This window comes from Daphnia magna, linkage group LG8 (assembly GCF_020631705.1).
Source record: "Daphnia magna isolate NIES linkage group LG8, ASM2063170v1.1, whole genome shotgun sequence".
NCBI lineage: Eukaryota > Metazoa > Arthropoda > Branchiopoda > Diplostraca > Daphniidae > Daphnia > Daphnia magna.
In genome coordinates, this window is record NC_059189.1 from 9,598,868 (window position 1) to 9,618,570 (window position 19,703).

The window sequence follows — 19,703 nt, forward strand, 5'->3', positions numbered from 1 at the left end:
AGTTTTCATTTTCCGAATTTATTAAGTCTCGAGTAGAGAGAGCGATGCTCTTTATTTCCTCTTTGGCCAGAAGCAATTTTTCTTTGGCCTGCATTAACGTTTCTTGCCAATCTTGTAATATTTGAATCGGGGTCGTTTCTAGCACAGGATTTGTGTCATTGACTTCTTCCACTGAACCACCAATAGGGTTAGAGTTTAATTCACCGGTTAACTCTCTGGAAAATTCCGTAATGTTTTTTATTTCGTCGTTGGTAAGGAGCAGTAGTTCCTGGGTTCGCTTCAATTTTCTTTGCAAATCGTTTAAGGTTTCTATTGTCACTGGGCTATGTTCTAGAGGTGTTTCATTCGCTTGTAAACTGTAAGCATCTAAATTGTGCGTTCCTAATGCCACTAAGTCTTTTGCAAAGTTTGTAATTTCCTCAATTTCATCTTGTGCTAGAAGCAATTGCTCTTTGTTCAGTGTCGACTCCCTTTTCAATTCCTGTAACATTTGAAGGGCTGTGGCGTTTCCTACGGTAATAGAGTGATTTCCGTCTCCTCTGGGCAGAGTAATGTTTTGATATGCTATCTTGATAACATCAAAAACCTCTTTCATTTGTTTCTCACACAGGGCTGCCTCAGACAATTCACGATGCACTGCCTTCAGAATGTCAATTGTAGACATGTTTTTGTCAAGAGGCTCAGTAGATGTTCCATTAGGAAGACCTAAAATGTCGGAAAATGTATTCGTTGTATAGTCTGAAATGTTTTTCATTTCATCCTTTGCAAGAAGGGCCTGTTGCTGCATCTCATTGAATTTTGTTTGCCAGTGTTGTAAAAGATCAATTGAGGAAGCGTTAGGTCCAGTAGCTGTATGACACAAAGCTGCAGCAGCCAATTCACGATGCACCGCCTTCAGTATCTCAATTGTCGAGGCATTTTTGTCAAAATACTCAGTAATCGTTCCATTAGGAGGAGTCAAGATGTGTGAAAATGTATTTGAGGTGAAGTCTGCAATGTTTTTCACTTCATCCTCTGCAAGAAGTGCCTGTTGCTCAACTGCTTTGAACTTTCTTTGCCACTCTTGTAATATTTCCATTGCCGAAGCATTTGGTCCAAGGACTGAATGACTTGTTTGGCCAAGGGAAGTGTTAATCGCTTTTATACCTAATTCGATGAAATCTTCTGCGTACTTTGCAATGTTTTCAATGTCATCTGCAGTTAATAACAGTTGATTTTGGGACTGGATCAATTGTCCCTGCCACTCTGTTAAATTTAGTGCCGACATAGTAGTTGTTCTATCAAATGTGTCATCTAAAACTCCGGTAGAAAGATTTGCATTTTCGTATGCCAAATCAGTCAAGTTTCTCGCAAAACTTTTAATGTCGAGAATTCCATCTTTGGTCAATAGGAGTTGTTCCTGAGCAGACTTCAGGTCTTGTTGTAGATCTTTCATTCTCTGAATTGCTGTGGCCTTGGTTACAAATATTGGATTACTTGATTGGCTACTTGACGCGTTGGAGTTTTCATTTTCCGAATTTATTAAGTCTCGAGTAGAGAGAGCGATGCTCTTTATTTCCTCTTTGGCCAGAAGCAATTTTTCTTTGGCCTGCATTAACGTTTCTTGCCAATCTTGTAATATTTGAATCGGGGTCGTTTCTAGCACAGGATTTGTGTCATTGACTTCTTCCACTGAACCACCAATAGGGTTAGAGTTTAATTCACCGGTTAACTCTCTGGAAAATTCCGTAATGTTTTTTATTTCGTCGTTGGTAAGGAGCAGTAGTTCCTGGGTTCGCTTCAATTTTCTTTGCAAATCGTTTAAGGTTTCTATTGTCGCTGGGCTATGTTCTAGAGGTGTTTCATTCGCTTGTAAACTGTAAGCATCTAAATTGTGCGTTCCTAATGCCACTAAGTCTTTTGCAAAGTTTGTAATTTCCTCAATTTCATCTTGTGCTAGAAGCAATTGCTCTTTGTTCAGTGTCGACTCCCTTTTCAATTCCTGTAACATTTGAAGGGCTGTGGCGTTTCCTACGGTAATAGAGTGATTTCCGTCTCCTTTGGGCAGAGTAATGTTTTGATATTCTATCTTGATAACATCAAAAATCTCTTTCGTTTGTTTCTCACACAGGGCTGCATCAGATAATTCACGATGCACGGCCTTCAGAATGTCGATTGTAGACATGTTTTTGTCAATAGGCTCAGTAGATGTTCCATTAGAAGACTTATTAACTTGTAAAAATCCATTCAAGTTTAATTTTTGATTTTTTTTCTGTGTTAAAATCATCTGTAGGTCGTTTGTTATGAAATCATAATTTTTTCTTTCACTATCTTGACACATGTTGAATTTGTATTTCATTTCCTTTACTTGTTTATTATGATTTGTATTTACTGCTGTTATAATTTCTTTTAGTTTTTCTTTTGTTAATCTACATGCCTCTTGGTTTTTGTTTTGAAAATTGATTTTTTTCTTACATGTATCATACTGGTTTTCCAAGCTTTGTATCTTTTCATGCAGTCGGTTGGTCTCTGATTTTAATTCGAGAAGACAAGAAGACACCATTCCCTCTGATGCAATATTTTCTTTTTGGCACTTTGATAAATTACTTCGTTTTTCTTGTAACAGTTGGGCTAAATTTTTCTTTGTAGTTTCACAAGTAGTGATATCACCTTCTAACACTTTTTTTTCTTCGCTGATTTTATCAGACAATTTGTGGCAGTTTTTTTTTATTAGTTGTGAACCAATGACAAGGTTTATTGCTGAAGAATCATCTTTCCCAGTTGTAAAATTTTCTTCTCTTAATAGGTCAGTTATATTTTTGATTTCATATTGACATTCTGTTAATTTACGTTCCAGCTTCTCTTTTTCTTTGTTAAGTCCATGTGACACTCTTTCAGCATTAAATTTTGCATCTTTCAGTATCTCAGCTAGTTGGATGACCGATAATTTGTCTTCCCCAGAAACTGGATTCTCGGCTTTCAGTATCAAGGTAAGATTGGCTATTTCTTCTCGATAGAGAATCAGATTATTTCTTAAAATTCGATTTTCTTCGTTAGCATGAATCAAAAGGTTTTCTTTTTCCTGCATAGCCTTTTTCGTTTGTTCGTTAATAAATTCAAAGTTTTTCTTTTCCTCTGTAAATCTGGCTTGCTCTAGCTGTTTTTCTATTTTTAGTTTTTTTATGTCTTCCCGAAGCTGATGATTTTCTTCTTCCACTTTTTCCATAGTTTTGGAATAAGGCTAAAAATCGTTAACGGGGTTTAATAATATTATATATAGATTCATATAATATTATTATTATTTATTATCTAGTGCATAAGTTCAAGGTGTGTGCAGCTGTCTGCATTTTAAAACGCTGAAGTTCTACGTGTATTTAATGGCGATAAAGTTGGCATGTTTCCATGATTTGCCATTCATTGCCCATACATGCCCTTGGCTACTTGACCAAATCGGCGAAGAACCCGACACCAGCCCCCCCTGGCAATAGAAGCGGGGGGGCCTGTGTCGTGTCGTGTCGTGTCCCTCTTAAAATCATTCAAGTACGGGGGGGGAGGGGGCCAGTTTCGTAGTATATGGCAAGTTTTTCGTGCCAAAAGTCTCCCCTGCACCCTACAAGCAAAAACCTCAAACTCGGATGCTATTCGTCACCCCCGCTATGCTATGGCGTTATCGAAAACGCTATATCGCCCCGCTATTTTGAAAACTACCCGTCAAATCTATGCTGCTACCTGGCGGCGAATCACAGAAGCTCTGTGATAAAGTTGGTATGTTTCCATGATTTGCCATTCATTGCCCCCCCTCCCCCATGGAGCTACTAGATAGGAATTTGAAAACTTGCCCAGGGCCACTAGCGCCACTTGTGTTTGGTTCCGAAAGTTATTTGTCTGTCTCCGCCAGAGTACGCTTTGAAACTATTGTAAGGTACGCGGAACAGTCCGTACGTTTTTGAACGTTTTATTTTAATTCACGATCCCAACAAACTAAAGGCAGTTTTTACCATGTCGCAGAGTGAGATTCTAACAGTGAAATTTCCACAGAGGATCCACATGTCAGACAATTTTCAAAAATGATGTCCGCCGACATGATGCCAACCTCCCACCTTTTCGATTGAAATTGAAATCGAAAAAGAAGTTCAAAAACGTACGGATTGTTCCGCGTACTTTTCAAAGCGTACTCGAAGCCCCGTTTCAAAGCCACTGCGACAGTCCCTTCGATTGAATAATTTGAGGGGGGGGGGGGCTGGTGTCGTATGCCTACACGACAACGACACAGGCCCCCCGCTTCTATTGCCAGGGGGGGCTGGTGTCGCGTTCTTCGTCGACTGTAGCGACCCCCTGCAAAAACGAGGGGGCCAATATCGGGGGGGGGGCTGGTGTCGGGGTAGCCTCGGGGGCCACTGTTGGGGGGTCCAATGACCGCATGCCTTGACTTAAAATTAACATACTTAAAGATGCGTGATAAAATGACTGGTGAATGAAAAGGCCTAGTTGTACCAATTGAACTGATTAACTCGGGGGGTGTACAACTTTTTAGCGAAGTGTACGAAACTCCAGGATCAGGGCTGATTCTTGAATCCAAAAGTGATTCTTTTGTGATTTTCTGATCAAAAGGTGACGTGGTTCTTGCCAATACTAGAGGGATTTTTGCTACGAAGTCTTTCATGATTTTGTAATTCCTTTTTTTTTAATTATTATTTGTTACAACTTACAAGTGCAAAATTTTTTTTTCGAGTATTACACCCCTGACTTACTACTGTCGAAGAAAGGAAGTAATTAAGTGATATAGTGGAAATCTTTTTCTAAACACAGTAAGAAAATTCTAATATATAAATTTAAAGTGCATTTGGACAATAATAAATTTTTACCTTGAGTATGATTCTCTGGATTACCAGCTGTTCGAAATTTCTCCTACAAGAATCGACCTGGAATGGAACATGTAAGTTTAACTATTGTTAATTCATCTAATTACGGACTGTAGTACCTCGGTAATAACATGTTGTTGTATATCCATTTGAGCACCTCTGCAATCATTCATTAATTCAAGTGTTTTCTATAATGAAATCGACAAATTTCCAATTTTTTTTTTTTTTTAATATTAAAAATCAATTACTTTATGTAGTATTTCGTCGATTGCAGTACCTGGATGCGTTGTACCATCCTAAAAAATATTATTTCTATTGTGAATTTTAGGAAATCTAGTCTAGTCATACTTCAGTAAGGATTTCACGATAGTAAATGCACATTTTATATTCCTTATAGAAAAACTTACTTTGCTTGTCGGTGGGGTATTCTTTTGTAGAAATTCTTTCAGGTTTGACTCTAAGTACTCAACACATTTTCCTCTCTCGTTTTTTAAAGACACTGTTGATTTTTCCGACACGGTGCTCACGGCGTTGTTGGATGAATCTTCTACTTGAAAGAGATCCTTTTCAATCCCGTTTTTTTCCGCTAAGGAAGGATTATCGCCCAGTGTAATGCCAGTGACCGAGAAAATCATGAATATCGTAAACTTTGCCGAGAACTTGGGGGCCCTCATCGCGCATAGAATAAGGAATGATGCTTAATTTTGTTTTGCCCTACTAATTCAAAATACCATAATGCTGAAAATTTATTTTTGCAATTAACTTATTTGTTTTTGTTATATTTAGTTTTAACAATTCAGAATTCAAAATTTCACTTTATTGTTACTCGCCACCACGCTAGAGCTCTGAAAAATGTTCCAAATTGAGTTTGAAACCTGAATGCAGTTATGTATTGTTTCAAATTAAACTAACTCTAGAGTTTTACACGGTTTACCTGATTAGGAGAGGTGTATAATCGTTTAGCATTGATTTGTAATAGCTTCACTGCCATGTACAAGTTATAACTAACAAAACAAAAAAGGTGCAGCGCTATTTCAAATGAGAACTTATTTTCTGAACGTGTTATATTTGCCTTGTTGTGATCAAATTACTTAGTTAGTCGTTTGTCATTTCAGGATATAACGCCTTCAGAAAATAGAGAAAAATCCAACTTTTGTTCACTTTCAACTGCAGTAATTGAAGTTTGGTATACCTGGATAAATGACTCATACTGAATGCAATTTCAGTTTCAACAACCAGGTAATTTAAATATGCGCGTGAAACACTTTCGGTATTTGATGCCTGGCTGACTTAAAGATCACGCAGAAATGGTTTCTTCTCTCTTGCTAGTTGCGGGGTCCCCTTATTAAGCACGACTTGCCACGTCAGGTTGAATGATTACGCACGTGTCAAATACAGAGACCAGAAAAACTAAGTATATATTTGTTACGCTATGTTTATTAGAGATGTCATTTGCGTGAAGAAAGAAAAAAGAAGCAGGCAAGTAACACATCTATAGATTTTGTTATTCGGTTCCTAACTGGTCTACTAATATTGCTAGTTCTAGGTAAACTGTTAATCGTCTTCCAGTTTACAGGCTGGTCATCGTTATGTTTTCGAATTCTTTCCTTATTCTGTTTTTGTTTGTGGTTATGCCTCAAACCATAATGGCTATAACCGACCTGAACTCAGTCCCAACAACACCAAAAAATGATGAAACAGAACCAGCTAGAAATGCAGTGCAATTATCAACAACCTGTTCAACGGTGGTGGATTTGCAGACAAAGCTCGTATTTTCCAAGGTGAATTCGCTTTTTCAAATTAATTACGTAGACTACCGTAAAATTATGTTGCCACTCGGCTATAAGGAGCTCATAGCGGCTTTCTTTAAAAATTTGTTTAAAAACCAGCAACGAGTAAAAAGGTATTTTCCCGACTCTACAAAGGTTCGTTTGTAAAACTTTTTATACAACGAAAACAATGAAAGGCCATCGTGGTATTTTTTCTAGTTTAAAAAATCAGTGGTTCTTTAACAGGCATCTAGTTTGTACCCAGAATTAGCAAAATTCTTATCAACTGTAGCTACAAAGGTATGACATAAAGTGTTTGTTTTTAAAGCTTAATTTTTTTTTTTTTTTTTTACAACCGTAGAGGGTATTTGGTACTGACAGTATACAGCCTAACTTTTCTGGCAGGGACTGTCGTACGCTATATGCTATGTGCACTGCTGCTATATGCACTACTACTATAGCCTTTAGCTACTATCAGCCCCAAATACCCTCCTCATCCACTCAAACTAACTATACCATTAACAAATATTCGTAGGGGAAGAAGGAGTTGGATCGTACGTGTACCAATTCACGTGGGGATTTCATGGAGTACCAAAATACCGTAACGATAGTTTTGGATGTGACTATTCATTGGAACTGTCTTTGATGCATCGTCTTTGCAAATGATAGGAAGTGAACGCGCTACGAAATATGGCGGTAAATCATCAAGTGGTCATAGAAAAAATTAAACTCTAAACCCACAGGAAAGGTTGATTGGACCGGAATTCATAGAAACCAGACTGCTGCGGACTGCTGTTACCACATCGTTTCCTACTTTTTTTTTCGTCGTCTTTTTTGTTTTGTTTATATTTTGGGTCTATGCCTTATATCAGATAAAGCGAAGCTCACCTGTATTACAGTAACTATTCTGCAGATCTAGTGGCTATTCCGATTGACGAAAACGCTTGTATAAGCCATTTACGTAGGCCCTTCAACAATCAAAGACTTGTGGGAAGCGTAGTGATTATGGTCTATTTCTCAGAAATGGTTTAACGCGGATGACAATTTCTGGTACTTACAAGAATTATATTTTGAAGCGTTTACCGAATACAGATTCATACAGTATATATAATACAACAACAAAATCTTGGGTAGATTCGTTTAATTTGAGGAGTTTTGAGAGGCAAATCTTTAAATTCTTGCTACCGATTATTCATTGAAGAAGCACTCCTACGTGCCACGTCTCAGAAGTGTCGCCACATAAGGCGCTAGTTATGGTGCAAAAATTCGCCGAGTTTAGCATAGATTCGCTGAGACCTGTTGTTTTGACAAATGTAAACATTTCATGTCTGCTACTTCTTTGTTGGGTGGTTTTTAATGGTTTTGTTGTGCTTTCTTTCATTTTCCTTTAAACTTTAAGCTTGAAAGTTCGTATTTTACCACATGCGTCCTTTAGGCTTGTTTAGACATGGAGGCTTATGCAGAAACTATTGTACTCATAAGAGATATGAGGAAATTCCTGGACCACAACCATTGCCTTTGGTAGGCAATGCCCTCTTGTTTTCCCCTTTAGGTAATCACTTTTGAAACAACTAATGGAAATTTGTTTTACAGGTCAGCTTGACTCAATTCCTAAAATCTGGCATATTTCTTATTTTAAACAGGCCCATATAACATTCCGAGATTGTTAGATGGATTTGCTGATTTACATCGGCAGTATGGTGAAATTGTCAAATTGAAAATGGGCAATACACCTTCTGTCTTGCTATTCAACCCAAATGACATAAAAACAATGTTCGACCATGAAGGAAAATATCCACAGAGACCTACATTTGATGCTCTAAAAGACTATAGAAAACGCAAATATCAAACTGTTGGTATTGTTCCTGAGTAAGTCAAGCAAATCTAAACAAAGCAACATGACAGAAGTTTTAAAAACATTTAATTTAAAGTAATGGTGAGGAATGGTACAGAATGAGACAAAATGTACAAGTCCTGCTCAAGTTAAAAACTGTTCATAGCTATTGGAACAGGCAACAAGCTGTAGCTGAAGAATTCTCAGCTTGTCTGCTTCCAAAAACAAATGCTGATGGGGTCATAAAAGACTTTGTCCAGCATGCTTTTCAATATTCTCTTGAAGGTCTGCATATTAAATTATTTTATGTATGTCAAAAACATTTCTGATGATATGGTTTTTTTGTATGAAGCAATTGGTGTAATCTGTTACGGGAAAAGATTGAATTGCCTCTCAGCTAATTTGCTGGAATGTGATGCAATTGTCAAAGCTAACGTACAATTTTTAAAAGCACTTGGCGAAACTTTTCACCAACCGCCATGGTGGAAACTATGGAGGACAAAGTCTTATAAAATTATTGAATCTACACAGGACCTCATGATGACGTGGGGAAAATATGGTTTCTTTTCACAAAGGATGCGTAACTGAAACTGGAAATGTACCCCGCCCCCCACCCCCTTTTTTTTCCTGTTTTTTTTTTTTTTGTTGTTGTCGTTGTAGGAATGCCATCAAATACTTAGAAGAAGCTCGCCAAAAACTAAAACAAAATCCAGCCGTTTTCTTGGAAGAGGATCCGATTTTGTGCCACTTACTCGAAAATGATAACCTTTCTGCCACGGAAAAAAATCTTCTCGTAACGGAAATGTTCCAAGGTGGAATTGACGCTGTAATAATCTTTGGTCGAAATAACGTTTAAAAAATATTACCTACCTTCTTCTGTATGTAGACTGGCACGGTAGTGACAATGATGCTTTACGAGTTTGCGAGGAATCCACAAATTCAGGCCGCTGTATATGACGATTTAATTGTAAACAAATTGCGACCCGGTTATGCACCCCCGCTACTGAGGGCTTGTTTAAAAGAAACACTTCGATTGCATCCGACCGCTGGAGGCACTTCCAGGATCATTAGTTCAGACGCCATACTGTCTGGTTACCGTGTTCCAAAAGGAGTAACTCTTATTTTGTTTTCATCTTTTTCATGTCTAACTGTTTGTAACCGTTACAGACTTTGGTAGTAGGAGTCACGCCAATCATTAGTCGGATGGATCGCTATTTTTCCAACCCATTAAAATTCAATCCGTGGCGCTTTATTGATAAAAAGGTGTTGCCTCATCCATACGCATCCGTACCTTTTGGCCACGGTGCTCGAATGTGTCCAGGTAGAAGACTCGCTGAACAGGAAATTCTTCTTGGTATCGCGGAGGTAACGAAGTGTTAGTTATGTATGGTTGACTGAAATCTAAAGTAGTGCCGCTTGATTTATTTTCTCAGATCGTTTTGAAGTACGAGGTGCATCCAGTAACCTCACGAGACATTTCCATGGTGTTAGATCTGAATCTTGTTCCCAGCGAACCAATTGATTTTCGTTTGGTCGTTAGACGTGGGTGCTAATTGTCAGAAAATTGATTAAATAATTTTTTTCTGTAAATGTGTTCTCGTTCTAACTACCGTCTTCCAGTATTACCATAAAAATAACTTCTACTGCGTCATTACCGTATGTTTTAACCAACGCACTCGATTTCATCCACATTTTTTTCCCCACAATAGGACAAATCGTATATTACGACCATTATTACTACTCTTTGTGCAAAACAATGGGCTTCATTTTTACTAGGGGACCTCACTCCGTTCAGGAAGTTCCCGATAGGGTACGGCCTGGTCGCCAATTCGCCATAATATCTCGCAAACCGTTTGCTCTTCCGGCAAAACAGACTCCATATACATGTCATATGAGGCGTGCGGTGATCATCCCCGCCTTCATCCCGCCTTCCCACTTTTGTCAAAATCGGCCAAAACCGACATCTCATGAAATTCTTCAAAAATCAGACGGCATAATCGAAATTGAACGCTGATTTCGATTTAGTCATTGGTTTTCTCGTTAAACTAGCCGTTTTAAAAATTAACGAAAACAGTGCTGTTGGCGCACCAACTTAATTTATGGTTTTTAACGTTTAAATAAAAAACTAAAAGACCGATAGAAAAATAAACCAGATTTCCGTGATTTTCATTCCATTTTGAATCGAAATCATGTATTTTAAGCAAAATTTGAAATTTGGCAAAAATTGAAAAGTGGGAAGTCCAATAGGAAAAAACCTGATTTTCGTGATTTTCATTCAATTCTGAATCGAAATTATGTATTTTAAGCCAAATTTGAAATTTGGCCAAAAATGAAAAAGTGGGAAGGGTATAGCCTTTCAACTTTTGTCAAAATCGGCCAAAAATGACATCTCTTGAAATTCTCCAAAAATCAGACGGCATAATCGAAATTGAACGCTGATTTCGATTTAGTCATTGGTTTTCTCTTTAGACTAACCGTTAAAAAAATTAAAGAAAACAGTTCTGTTAGCGCACCAACTTAATTTATGGTTTTTAACATGTAAATGAAAAACTATAAGACCAATAGAAAAATAAAGCTGATTTCCGTTATTTTCATTCAATTCTGAATCTAATATCTAAATCATGTATTTTAAGCAAAATTTGAAATTTGGCCAAAAATGAAAAAGTGGGAAGGGTATAGCCTTCCCACTTTTGTCAAAATCGGCCAAAAACGACATCTCTTGAAATTCTCCAAAAATCAGACGGCATAATCGAAATTGAACGCTGATTTCAATTTAGTCATTGGTTTTCTCTTTAGACTAGCCGTTAAAAAAATTTACGAAAACAGTTCTGTTAGCGCACCAACTTCATTTATGGTTTTTAACATGTAAATGAAAAACTATAAGACCAATAGAAAAATAAACCTGATTTCCGTGATTTTCATTCAATTTCCCGATAGGGATTCTATCAAAACTCGCATTTCCCAACCCCCTGATACAGGCACCCTTACCTTTCTACAACGACCGGTGGATCGACCGACACTTTTTCTGAGACTTTACCCCAGAGATGGCGCTGATGGCGCGGCGATTTCAGGGGTGTCCGCACTAATCTTTCGTTCGTTTTTTTTTTAGATGCTGTGCCGCTGAGATTGGTCTCCATTTGTAGAGGAAATAACGCAGCAGCTCCCGGTCGAGTCCCCGTTTTTATCGGCTGAACGACGAAGGAGTGTGGAGCAGTTTAGTCAGCCAACTCGAGTCGATTTCAGGGTCTCGTACGTATCCTTTATACGTTTTCTTATTTTAGATGCTGCGTCGCAAAACTTGACGTCGTGTTGTAGAGGAGATAACGCGGAGATTAACGAAGGGGTCCTGTCAATTATCGGCTCAACAATAAAGGAATGCGGAGCAATCTAAGAGCGACTCGACATTTCTGGAGATTTTTTTCAGAGAGATGGCGCGTCGGTCATGAAGATAGGGAAAAATCAGGCCGCGAAGTTATTTTTCAAGGCGAGGCTTTGTGCGTCGCCCGGCAACGGACAGGTTTTTTCACAGGCCGTGTGAGCTCCATTGTTTCGATCATGGTCGTCTACATAAAAAGGGGCAACTACGGAACGCCGTTTGATCCACTTTTTAATAGTTGTCCGTTTATTTAGCAAATAAATAAACAACTTGTACTGCCATGTAGCGATTTCGATAGACGACGCCTTCAAGGGAGGAGGAGTCTACAACATATTGAATTTATCGATCGATTGTTAGGCCGATTTCGATCAGCATTGTATAGTTAATGAATGACAACTTGACGAGATCTTGACACGCACGTTGGAAGTGTACGCGTGTTTGCACCTCGATGAGCGTTGCACAATAACAAAGCTCCGTTGGTGAGCGTATTGATTAATAAAGGTATTTAAGATTTTAAGGCATTATCCAATTAGTCATGCCATAATGTCTCACTTTGTTGGCAGCTAGGTGAAGTCCTTGAGTGCCTCAAGGACTTTGTTTTGTTTTAGCAGTATTTTTTCCTTCAACAATTAATCTTGCATCTCAAACCGTGGAATGAGTTACATGTGACTCGAGACAAACAAACAGTGCAATTGCAACAATATAATTAGTCAGCGGTAAACAACACATTCTATCTGAGAATAGTTTAGACTTTTTGAGCGTATCTTTTGTTTATCACATGTTGCATTTTAATTACTGTTATTTTTAAATTTATATCCATGGTTTTTCTTCGACTAGATATAAATTTGCCATATCTTCATGCCAACCACAAGGATTCTGCTTTTGCACACACCTTCATTATTAATGTGTTTCTTCAGGTATGGTCACTATCAGCAGCTTTACACACAGTGTGCATCGTGAATACATCAATCCCAGAGAAAACATTCCAATGGAAAATATTGAGAATTTCTGCCCTTCTATCCTGAACTAAACAATGCTGGTTTGTATAAATAGGCATAAAAAAACCTATCAACAGTATTTTTAGTTTGCAGTTTGCTTTAACATACAACTCTATGGCATGTTGATATTGTCGCGGGTGAAAAGGGAGATTGGTTATCTCTTCACAGAGATGAGTCATCCGCTCCTTGGACAACGCTGCGATCGTGGTGAAGAAATTATCGGGAGAAGTCCGCTCTAAGAAAGATACGCAGATATGCAGTCCGGAAGGGGAGTAATTCGCGCGACGGTATAAAACGCTGCCCCGAATCTGCGTTAGATGAGTCTCCATCGGGTGAGCTCCCGGAGCTGGGCTCCGTAAGAGGAGTTCCCTGGTTTCCCAAGAGGTCTTCAGACGCTTCTCCAACTTTTGGTAATGGTTATCCCTTTTGTTTGAGTTAAACCATTGTTTAGAATTGATGTCATCACTTGTTGTATTCGTTTGTTCTTGTCCAAATACAACTCGTGTGACAATATTAGCTAAATTTTTATTATTTATAGTATTAGACGGTAAAAAAAATTCTTCTCTCGGAAGTTTATGACTTTGGACTTGCTTGAGATGACCCTTGAGCCAACAAGCTTTTCCTGCTTTGTGTGGACAGGAATATTAGAGGCATTGATGTCTGAAACCAACAAGTGTCTTGCAAAGAAAGTAAAAAGAAACATTGATGTTGGTCATCCTCTGAGTGATGCTGAAGCCTGGTAAGAAGAAAGAAGAGTATGAGTATTAGTGAGTGGTAAAATACATGATTTAGATTCAGAATTGAATGAAAATCACGGAAATCAGGTTTATTTTTCTATTGGTCTTATAGTTTTTCATTTACATTTTAAAAACCATAAATGAAGTTGGTTCGCTAACAGAACGGTTTTCGTTAATTTTTTAAACGGCTAGTCTAAAGAGAAAACCAATGACTAAATCGAAATCAGCGTTCAATTTCGATTATACCGTCTGATTTTTGGAGAATTTCAAGAGATGTCATTTTTGGCCGATTTTGACAAAAGTGGAAAGGCTATATACCCTTCCCACTTTTTCATTTTTGACCAAATTTCGGCACTTCCCTAGCAAGACAAGTTTTCTCTAATCCAAAAACGATTAATACAGGGTTGTAGATCTTTTTACGCTGATCATTTTTAATATAGGGTTTAGGGTGTGCAAATGAGCGTGAGTGTCCGTAAAACGCGTACAAAGTTTCGAGTTTTACGGAACTGACGCGCTGCCCGAGCCGGCCAGAAGGGGGGTCGGGCGGGGGGGATTGCGCGTACCCATGGGAGAGGGGACAGTGAAGGGGGGTTTACCTGAGCCACACCATACGGCCCCATGTTTTCCCATTGCATCGCATGTCAACGGTGGTGTAATGGTTAGCCGGTTAGCCGGTGATGCGAAAGGTCCGATGTTCGAATCTCGATCAAATCGGTTAGGAAATCTAATCTTTTTGAAAAATTGAAATTGTTAAAAATATTCCGTAGTTGATGGAAGTTGAAGATCGGTGGTAAATCTTCACGACCGCGACAAGATCGTGATGACTGTGGAGAGGACAAGGGGAGAAGATAGAAACGACCCAGAGCTTCCAAATGAGTATAATGTCACATTTTTAAAATGTACCTAACAGAAAGAAAGCTTTCGAATTCGCTCGGCATCCCAAAAGGAGATCATCATTCGATCTTTTCAGTTTATGATTTGCTCGGCGAAAAACAGAAGAAGGATTATAGTTGGACTTGGACTCTGTAAGTCCAGTCATAATCCGCGTAATCCATGATGTCATCAAGTTATAATCTTAATGTATTTAACATAACACCCCTTTCACACTCCCCTCTCCCACGGGAGCTTTTGGCACGCGCAGTCCCCGTCCCCTTAACAGTGAGTCATCAACAAAGAAATTGAGGTACACTTTTACAATGTGACAATATACTCATTTTGTAGCTTAGGTTCATCTGTGTCTTCTTCTATTTTCCCGTCATGACTCATCACGATCCTGCTCGCGCTCGTGAACCATTAGTATTTACCACTGATCCTCAACTTCCATCGAGACCAGGCACTTTTTAAGACTTGAATTTAATCCCTTGATTTAATCCTTAAAAACCCTAAATTAAGTTGTTGCGCTAACAGCACTGTTTCGTTAATTTTTGAAACGGCTGGTTTAACGAGAAAACCAATAACTAAATCGAAATCAGCGTTCAATTTCGATTATTCCGTGTGATTTTTGGAGAATTTCAAGAGATGTCGTTTTTGGTAGATTTTGACAAAAGTGGGAAGGCTATACCCTTCCCACTTTTTCATTAATTTGGCCAAATTTCAAATTTTGCTTAAAATACATGAATTCGAATGAAAATTGAATGAAAATCACGAAAATCAGGTTTTCTTTTCCTATTGGTCTTATAGTTTTTGATTTAATCCTTAAAAACCCTAAATTAAGTTGTTGCGCTAACAGCACTGTTTCGTTAATTTTTGAAACGGCTGGTTTAACGAGAAAACCAATAACTAAATCGAAATCAGCGTTCAATTTCGATTATTCCGTGTGATTTTTGGAGAATTTCAAGAGATGTCGTTTTTGGTAGATTTTGACAAAAGTGGGAAGGCTATAACCCTTCCCACTTTTTCATTTTTGGCCAAATTTCAAATTTTGCTTAAAATACATGAATTCGAATCAAAATTGAATGAAAATCACGAAAATCAGGTTTATTTTCCTATTGGTCTTATAGTTTTTGATTTAATCCTTAAAAACCCTAAATTAAGTTGTTGCGCTAACAGCACTGTTTCGTTAATTTTTGAAACGGCTGGTTTAACGAGAAAACCAATAACTAAATCGAAATCAGCGTTCAATTTCAATTATTCCGTGTGATTTTTGGAGAATTTCAAGAGATGTCGTTTTTGGTAGATTTTGACAAAAGTGGGAAGGCTATACCCTTCCCACTTTTTAATTTTTGGCCAAATTTCAAATTTTGCTTAAAATACATGAATTCGAATGAAAATTGAATGAAAATCACGAAAATCAGGTTTTCTTTTCCTATTGGTCTTATAGTTTTTGATTTAATCCTTAAAAACCCTAAATTAAGTTGTTGCGCTAACAGCACTGTTTCGTTAATTTTTGAAACGGCTGGTTTAACGAGAAAACCAATAACTAAATCGAAATCAACGTTCAATTTCGATTATTCCGTGTGATTTTTGGAGAATTTCAAGAGATGTCGTTTTTGGTAGATTTTGACAAAAGTGGGAAGGCTATACCCTTCCCACTTTTTAATTTTTGGCCAAATTTCAAATTTTGCTTAAAATACATGAATTCGAATGAAAATTGAATGAAAATCACGAAAATCAGGTTTTCTTTTCCTATTGGTCTTATAGTTTTTGATTTAATCCTTAAAAACCCTAAATTAAGTTGTTGCGCTAACAGCACTGTTTCGTTAATTTTTGAAACGGCTGGTTTAACGAGAAAACCAATAACTAAATCGAAACAGCGTTCAAATTTTAATTTTCCGTGGGAATTTTGGAGAATTCAGAGTTTGGAATTTTAAAGGGAAGGCTTTTCCCCCCCCCTTTTTTTTTTTTGGCCAAATTTCAAATTTCTAAAAACAAATGAATCAAAGAAAAAAACGAAAAAGGTTTATTCCTATTGGCTAAGTTTTGATTTAACCAAAAACCCTAAATTAAGTTGTTGCGCTAACAGCACTGTTTCGTTAATTTTTGAAACGGCTGGTTTAACGAGAAAACCAATAACTAAATCGAAATCAGCGTTCAATTTCGATTATTCCGTGTGATTTTTGGAGAATTTCAAGAGATGTCGTTTTTGGTAGATTTTGACAAAAGTGGGAAGGCTATACCCTTCCCACTTTTTCATTTTTGGCCAAATTTCAAATTTTGCTTAAAATACATGAATTCGAATCAAAATTGAATGAAAATCACGAAAATCAGGTTTATTTTCCTATTGGTCTTATAGTTTTTGATTTAATCCTTAAAAACCCTAAATTAAGTTGTTGCGCTAACAGCACTGTTTCGTTAATTTTTGAAACGGCTGGTTTAACGAGAAAACCAATAACTAAATCGAAATCAGCGTTCAATTTCGATTATTCCGTGTGATTTTTGGAGAATTTCAAGAGATGTCGTTTTTGGTAGATTTTGACAAAAGTGGGAAGGCTATACCCTTCCCACTTTTTCATTTTTGGCCAAATTTCAAATTTTGCTTAAAATACATGAATTCGAATCAAAATTGAATGAAAATCACGAAAATCGGGTTTATTTTCCTATTGGTCTTATAGTTTTTGATTTAATCCTTAAAAACCCTAAATTAAGTTGTTGCGCTAACAGCACTGTTTCGTTAATTTTTGAAACGGCTGGTTTAACGAGAAAACCAATAACTAAATCGAAATCAGCGTTCAATTTCGATTATTCCGTGTGATTTTTGGAGAATTTCAAGAGATGTCGTTTTTGGTAGATTTTGACAAAAGTGGGAAGGCTATACCCTTCCCACTTTTTCATTTTTGGCCAAATTTCAAATTTTGCTTAAAATACATGAATTCGAATGAAAATTGAATGAAAATCACGAAAATCAGGTTTTCTTTTCCTATTGGTCTTATAGTTTTTGATTTAATCCTTAAAAACCCTAAATTAAGTTGTTGCGCTAACAGCACTGTTTCGTTAATTTTTGAAACGGCTGGTTTAACGAGAAAACCAATAACTAAATCGAAATCAGCGTTCAATTTCGATTATTCCGTGTGATTTTTGGAGAATTTCAAGAGATGTCGTTTTTGGTAGATTTTGACAAAAGTGGGAAGGCTATAACCCTTCCCACTTTTTCATTTTTGGCCAAATTTCAAATTTTGCTTAAAATACATGAATTCGAATCAAAATTGAATGAAAATCACGAAAATCAGGTTTATTTTCCTATTGGTCTTATAGTTTTTGATTTAATCCTTAAAAACCCTAAATTAAGTTGTTGCGCTAACAGCACTGTTTCGTTAATTTTTGAAACGGCTGGTTTAACGAGAAAACCAATAACTAAATCGAAATCAGCGTTCAATTTCGATTATTCCGTGTGATTTTTGGAGAATTTCAAGAGATGTCGTTTTTGGTAGATTTTGACAAAAGTGGGAAGGCTATACCCTTCCCACTTTTTCATTTTTGGCCAAATTTCAAATTTTGCTTAAAATACATGAATTCGAATCAAAATTGAATGAAAATCACGAAAATCAGGTTTATTTTCCTATTGGTCTTATAGTTTTTGATTTAATCCTTAAAAACCCTAAATTAAGTTGTTGCGCTAACAGCACTGTTTCGTTAATTTTTGAAACGGCTGGTTTAACGAGAAAACCAATAACTAAATCGAAATCAGCGTTCAATTTCGATTATTCCGTGTGATTTTTGGAGAATTTCAAGAGATGTCGTTTTTGGTAGATTTTGACAAAAGTGGGAAGGCTAATACCTTCCCCCTTTCCCTTCATTTTTGGCCAAATTTCAAATTTTGCTTAAAATACATGAATTCGAATCAAAATTGAATGAAAATCACTAAAATCAGGTTTATTTTCCTATTGGTCTTATAGTTTTTGATTTAATCCTTAAAAACCCTAAATTAAGTTGTTGCGCTAACAGCACTGTTTCGTTAATTTTTGAAACGGCTGGTTTAACGAGAAAAAATAATAAATCGAAAACAGCCAATTTCAATTAATTAGTCGTTAGATTTAAAAATATTAATAACTAAAAAAAATCGAAATCAGCGTTCAATTTCGATTATTCCGTGTGATTTTTGGAGAATTTCAAGAGATGTCGTTTTTGGTAGATTTTGACAAAAGTGGGAAGGTTTTTTTTTCTCCTTTTTTTTTTTTGGCCAAATTTCAAATTTTGCTTAAAATACATGAATTCGAATCAAAATTGAATGAAAATCACGAAAATCAGGTTTATTTTCCTATTGGTCTTATAGTTTTTGATTTAATCCTTAAAAACCCTAAATTAAGTTGTTGCGCTAACAGCACTGTTTCGTTAATTTTTGAAACGGCTGGTTTAACGAGAAAACCAATAACTAAATCGAAATCAGCGTTCAATTTCGATTATTCCGTGTGATTTTTGGAGAATTTCAAGAGATGTCGTTTTTGGTAGATTTTGACAAAAGTGGGAAGGCTATTTTTGGCCAAATTTCAAATTTTGCTTAAAATACATGAATTCGAATCAAAATTGAATGAAAATCACTAAAATCAGGTTTATTTTCCTATTGGTCTTATAGTTTTTGATTTAATCCTTAAAAACCCTAAATTAAGTTGTTGCGCTAACAGCACTGTTTCGTTAATTTTTGAAACGGCTGGTTTAACGAGAAAACCAATAACTAAATCGAAATCAGCGTTCAATTTCGATTATTCCGTGTGATTTTTGGAGAATTTCAAGAGATGTCGTTTTTGGTAGATTTTGACAAAAGTGGGAAGGCTATACCCTTCCCACTTTTTCATTTTTGGCCAAATTTCAAATTTTGCTTAAAATACATGAATTCGAATCAAAATTGAATGAAAATCACGAAAATCAGGTTTATTTTCCTATTGGTCTTATAGTTTTTGATTTAATCCTTAAAAACCCTAAATTAAGTTGTTGCGCTAACAGCACTGTTTCGTTAATTTTTGAAACGGCTGGTTTAACGAGAAAACCAATAACTAAATCGAAATCAGCGTTCAATTTCGATTATTCCGTGTGATTTTTGGAGAATTTCAAGAGATGTCGTTTTTGGTAGATTTTGACAAAAGTGGGAAGGCTATACCCTTCCCACTTCTTCATTTTCGGCTAAATTTCAAATTTTGCTTAAAATACATGAATTCGAATTAAAATTGAATGAAAATCACGAAAATCAGGCTTATTTTCCTATTGGTCTTATAGT

At 36.8% G+C, this 19,703-nt stretch overlaps 1 protein-coding gene and 1 long non-coding RNA gene across 4 annotated transcripts; both read left to right on the forward strand.

Annotated features, from left to right (window-relative positions):
• Window positions 1-7,802: 7,802 nt before the first annotated feature.
• On the forward strand, window positions 7,803-10,034 carry LOC116929447 (probable cytochrome P450 49a1). Its single transcript, XM_032936699.2, has 9 exons — window positions 7,803-7,923; window positions 8,010-8,162; window positions 8,254-8,479; window positions 8,542-8,729; window positions 8,797-8,989; window positions 9,105-9,270; window positions 9,331-9,555; window positions 9,612-9,809; window positions 9,878-10,034. The coding sequence occupies exons 2-9, from the start codon at window positions 8,033-8,035 to the stop codon at window positions 9,995-9,997; spliced, it is 1,446 nt and encodes a 481-aa protein (XP_032792590.2). The 5' UTR covers window positions 7,803-7,923; window positions 8,010-8,032; the 3' UTR covers window positions 9,998-10,034.
• A 2,021-nt stretch (window positions 10,035-12,055) lies between these two features.
• Window positions 12,056-13,044, forward strand: LOC123475315. Of its 3 annotated transcripts, none has more exons than XR_006650357.1 (4): window positions 12,056-12,321; window positions 12,384-12,536; window positions 12,658-12,859; window positions 12,987-13,044. It is a non-coding gene; the product is annotated as an uncharacterized LOC123475315 (long non-coding RNA). The 3 variants fall into 3 exon arrangements; XR_006650356.1 differs by having other exon boundaries at window positions 12,057-12,321; window positions 12,964-13,024; XR_006650358.1 differs by having other exon boundaries at window positions 12,058-12,321; window positions 12,738-12,859; window positions 12,964-13,024.
• Window positions 13,045-19,703: the final 6,659 nt, after the last annotated feature.